Here is a 5,057-nt window from a genome sequence, read left to right on the forward strand (position 1 = left end):
GTGTGTGTGTGTGTGTGTGTGTGTGTGTGTGTGTGTGTGTGTGTGTGTGTGTGTGTGTGTGAGTGTGAGTGAGAGAGAGAGACTTTAGGCACCTTAAACAGTTTCCACAGGGACTGCCCCGACACTCCCTGCTGCTCTTATCGGAATTAGCTTGAGCCACCTCACCTCTGCATGCAAACAGTCGGGCTGCACTGCAGAGCAGACTGATAGGACGTGTTCAAAGGCCACTTCCTCCCCCTCATCTGTGGAGAAGCCTTTCAGAGGCTGTAGTGAGACTGAAAGTTGGTTTTAAGAGTGTATGTGTGGGTCCTAAAATAATGAAACGGAAAACACATGCTGATTTTGGATTGAACTCAAATAAATCACTTTTTTATAGTAAGATTACATTATCATAGAGAAAGTTGGATGTGTTAAAATTTGGCAGCCAGTTTCTGACAGCAGAGTCAAGCATGCCAGTAAGATGATTTTATCCTAGGAACCAAATCATTGTTACAAAGAATCGATAACAGAAAATCCTTGAGGAGAAATGGAACACTTAACCCTTTAAGGTAAAGGACTCTACCTACTGCTATACAGAGAGTAGATCGTGCTCATTGAAAATGAAATGTAGCTGACATTTTCCTCTGTGGTCTGGTCATGAGTTTGGCTGATTGGCCTGTTGTCTTTACCGATCTGTTGTCACTGTGAGATTTGTCTTCTGTTCGGCTTGTTTGCTCAATTTAAACCGCGGTTTTGACACAGTGGAGACAAGGAGTGGGGCGTGCCGCTACGTCATCTAAAAACATTTGCTTTTCTCTCAGTAATCCGGCTTTAGTAATTGGCCAAGGTGGAGCTGCATAGCTATGAGCAAACATTAAGTCCTGTTATCACTGTAAATATGGAATTGTGCAGTATGGCTGTGCTTCAAATGTGCTGCTTGATTCATCTACGCAACAGCGGAGTGTCATAGTTTTGAACTTTACTGTTGCATTGGATGAAAGAAGATAACTGCTTTTGTTTTATTGGTGTTGTGAGCATTCAGAACCATGCAACTCACTGAGAAAAAAAAAAAAAAAAAAGGACTAGGCCCATTCAATGAATGAGGGAAATAAAATGCAAGGACTTTAAATTCCTCTTTCTTTGACTCTTAAAACTCCATCGGTGGCTTTAATACAAGGTGTGCTGCTGAGGTGCTATGTCGATACTGTGGTCTGTACTCGGGGCAGTTCGGTGACATCAGCAGGATAACATGCTAATTGGACTAGACGTAGATCAAAGCATGAAGGGGCGGGTAGATCTGATGTTGCCAAGACCTTCCGGAGAGTTAATTCTACTGTGTGATAATCAAAGCACCTGAAATAGATCTGTCCTCTGTCTGCGTTTGTTTCAGAAATCGTTTCTGGGTTCCACCTTTTTAGTGAAGCATAATGTTGTGGTTGCATACACAGCTGAGAATCTGGTGCATCCTTTCACCAAAATGTACTTGTTGACCTATTGTTCTCATGCACATGTTATCGTTACCGCCCTGACTAAAGAAGTCTATTATCTCTGGGATTAGAGTAACGGCCAACACAGCGAATCTGGCATCCAAATATACACCGTTGTGTATCCACGGCGGCCATGTCAATTCATAACTCCTGTTTCAGGTCCGGGCCACCACGCCAGCATTCACTTATTCAACAGCATCCATACCGTCTTGTAACTTGGTGTTTCCAGTCTGAAATGTGTATTATTGTAGGACGTGTAGTTCCTGCTACAGAGGGCGTTTGTACTCTAAGTTTCTAATTTTGATGTTGGTTAAAAATCAGGTGCTCTTCAAGTTTGGGGAAAGCATTCAAGTACAAATAAACACACCGTCCAGCTCATACTTGAAACGTTTAAAATGTGTTTATTAAATCATGGCTGTCCAACGAATTTCGACTTAACTCTTAATCAGTGTAACTTTTATGTATCATTTGTTTTTCTTCATTAGTTAAGCGACCAGTGGTCTTTTATTGAGGTGGCTGTACAGAATCCTGAAAGAGTCGTCGATGTGAGAATCCCAGCTGGCCATTTTCAGGGGCCCATGAACCCAGTAGCCCTTGTTCCCTTGTCAGCAGCTGGTTAGCCCTGCATGCTTCAACACGCACCTCTAATACTTTCTCACTCTCTGGAGATCAGTCATACATAGCCAGTGGCCAATGGGGTTTTTTGCTGGCCTCACACTCAGACAGTCTAATTTTGCTGTGAGATGGGTGACTTTGAGGATTCAGGGGAGAACAAAGGGAAAAACTACTAACTTTCTGGAGGCGAAAGAGTCTCCGTCTTGCATGGGAACATTGAGCAGCAAATGAATACGAGCAACATTGAAGTCGATACGCTTTCAGAACTTATGCAAAACAATCTGATGGGGATGAGATGCTCCATTTATGGTCCCCACATCCTCTCCAAATAAGCTATAACACCATTTTTCTGTTTACTTGACTTTCCTTGAAGATTAGTAATTTACAATCAGAAAATGATGTAAAACATTCTCAAAAATGAGTCCTCTGACCTCACCAGTGGCCGTTGATATTGAGGTGATGGCCTCTGTTGACAGTTGAATGCTGCTAACAGGTTGACACAACACCAGGACTGGGGCTCATTGAATGTAGTTCTAAATAAACATGTACATATGGGGGAGTTGCTGGTATTTAGGAACCATCAGAGTTGATGTAAAATGGAGGCGGGCAGGTTGAGCTTGTACGGGTTGTTTTCCCCTCTCGTCTGCCTGTCTGTTGGTTGTGCTGAGAGAAAACTGTGATCAGTGGTGTGATCATTCCTCTCCTTCGTCTGCTCCCTCCCTCGCTAGGCAAACACTAAAACCTGTTCAACAAGCCTCGTTCCTAATGATGAACAAACACACAGCCAAATGTCAGACACACCACCTTCACTTGTCTGCCTTTAGATTAAAGTCTGTATTATAGTTGGTGCAGTTTGACCAACAGCGAGTTGACCCATTTATTAGGAGGTCACAAGATGTTTAAGAATTGGAGTGAAATAATCCAAAATAAAGATACTTTTGGATACGTTATGTTCACATTTAATATTGACTGTCCTGCCTTCCTGTGATGGGTACAATTATTAAATATTCCTCTGATAAAATCCATGTTTAATTTTCCTTTCTCCTTCCTCTCTGTTTCATTGTGCAGTTCCAGCAGTCGGTGTCATCAGAAGTGAAATGCCTCGGCAGAAGCTCTTTCACACTTTGTGTCGACAGTCCTCTCGTCATCCGACAGGCCCTCCACCCCGAGGCTTCCAAAAAGGTAAGAACTCGCACTGCTACTGCTGCTTTGTTAAACGGGAAAGAAAGTCTTAAATATGCATGTTTCCACCAGATGATTTCCTTATTTATTGCTAACTGCAGAGCACTAGCATGTCAGTTAGGGCTTTCTCTGCTCATGGCTCAAGTTAAATCCTCGTGTCCCATGTGGAAACCTTAAACGTATACTAGTTCATTTCTAGAAATGTGCTGGAGTTAAATGCGATAAGCTTCACGGGTCGGATTTCTTTCCCTCATGAATGTGGGCATTGACTCGCATTGAGAAGTAATGAATCTTTTCCTCCTTTTCGTGTTCCTGGTCATAACTCTGACACAAGATAGTGTCGCCGTGTACATTCTCTCTCTTTCATCTCTTTGTCCCTTGGCTGTTTGTGATGTGTCTAATACGTCATACTGAATACTTTGTCCTTTTGTTTCTTCTTTTTCAGAATCTTGTCCTTCCTCAATGTTTCTTTTCATTTGTGGATGTGAAGAAAGAGTTTCACAAATGCTGCCCCAATGCCAGCTCTGTGCAGAAGCTCACACCCGCCTCCATGTTGGAATGTATCCTTCACTATTCGTCACATTTAATTGACACTCTATGTTGTAAATGCTCTTTGTCAGTGCAAATGCAGTGATGGTGTTAATGTATTTACAGAGTTTATAGGTATTTCTTTGCAAATTTAGATTTTCTGGTGTAAGGAAGTTGGCACAGAATCCTTGCAGCACGACACGTTAGCAAAGTGGAAATAACAGGCCGCTTAAACAGGTCAGTGTCCTTAACGATGTGTGTAGATGTTGGTCTCCCTGCTGTGTCAGAGCAGTCAATGGGGGGGATGGAGGTGAGCAGCATGGCGCAGCTGATACTCCACATCCTGGCTGAGCCTCACAGTAAGCAAACCGCCACACGTTGTAACTGAAATGGTCCAAGGGGAACTTAAAATCCTGAAATGTGCGGAGAAATGCATATGGCCACCACAGAAGTAGCGTGCACTGTTTGCCGCTGATGGTTTTGTTTTATAGAATCAGCACTTTGAAGTCTTTGTCTTGTACCACAACCGTCTTGCCTTTTTTAAAGTTGTATGGAAACTGGAATAAACTCTAAATGTTTACACAGAGAACACTTTTTAACTTGAGCATGTGGTAGATTGTTGATCATAGAAGAATATTTTGATCGTATTATTGCTAGTTAACCACCCAGAAATGCTTATACTACACAATTCAATGATTTACTGCAGTATGGATGGATGTAAGGTGACTCCAAATATGTTGCAGTGCACATAAATCAACCTTTAATCAGACCATCTTGAATGTTGCCTCTAGTGCTGCCCCTTTTTAATAACAGCCTCTGTCTTTGGGTGTAACAAGTAACAGGAATGCACATGGTCTAAAACACGCACTGCTCGGCAGGGTGAACCTGTTCACTACAGTAAAGAGATCAATCATACACTCTTTATTTTTTATTTTTCAGACCACGAGTTCTCATGTGTTGAAACCGTGAAGTACAAGTTTGATTCCGGCACATGGTATGTATGAATTTTTCGTTGCATGCACATGTATCTCACGCTTTGTCCCCACCACACCTGTCTGCTGCTCACAGACCGTTAACCCTCCTCCAGCCACATTCGGCTCTCAGAACCCGGGGCCCTTAGCATTGATTACAGCAACAAGGAAATCACAAGTCTGTCTTTAAAGCGGTCCAACTGTGCCATCGAGTGCTTACCTGGATATCTGGTAGCAGAACACCAAATCCTGCTGCTCTCAGCCGGTCAAAAGCCCGTCACCTTGACAACCCCCC

General features: G+C 42.9%; 1 protein-coding gene across 4 annotated transcripts in view; it reads left to right on the top strand.

Moving 5' to 3' along the window:
• The window catches only part of esrp2 (epithelial splicing regulatory protein 2), a 21,261-nt gene that overhangs the window by 4,431 nt on the left and 11,773 nt on the right, over positions 1–5,057 (top strand). For all 4 annotated transcript variants that reach the window (XM_031846638.1, XM_031846640.1, XM_031846641.1 and 1 more), the window contains 4 exons: positions 3,150–3,263; positions 3,709–3,823; positions 4,055–4,150; positions 4,731–4,785. In XM_031846638.1, the coding sequence (XP_031702498.1) occupies positions 3,150–3,263; positions 3,709–3,823; positions 4,055–4,150; positions 4,731–4,785 (380 nt within the window). The remainder of the gene's footprint in view (positions 1–3,149; positions 3,264–3,708; positions 3,824–4,054; positions 4,151–4,730; positions 4,786–5,057) is intronic.

This window comes from Anarrhichthys ocellatus, unplaced genomic scaffold, assembly GCF_004355925.1.
Source record: "Anarrhichthys ocellatus isolate YVR2014 unplaced genomic scaffold, GSC_Weel_1.0 scaffold6, whole genome shotgun sequence".
In the NCBI taxonomy this organism is placed as follows: Eukaryota; Metazoa; Chordata; class Actinopteri; order Perciformes; family Anarhichadidae; genus Anarrhichthys; species Anarrhichthys ocellatus.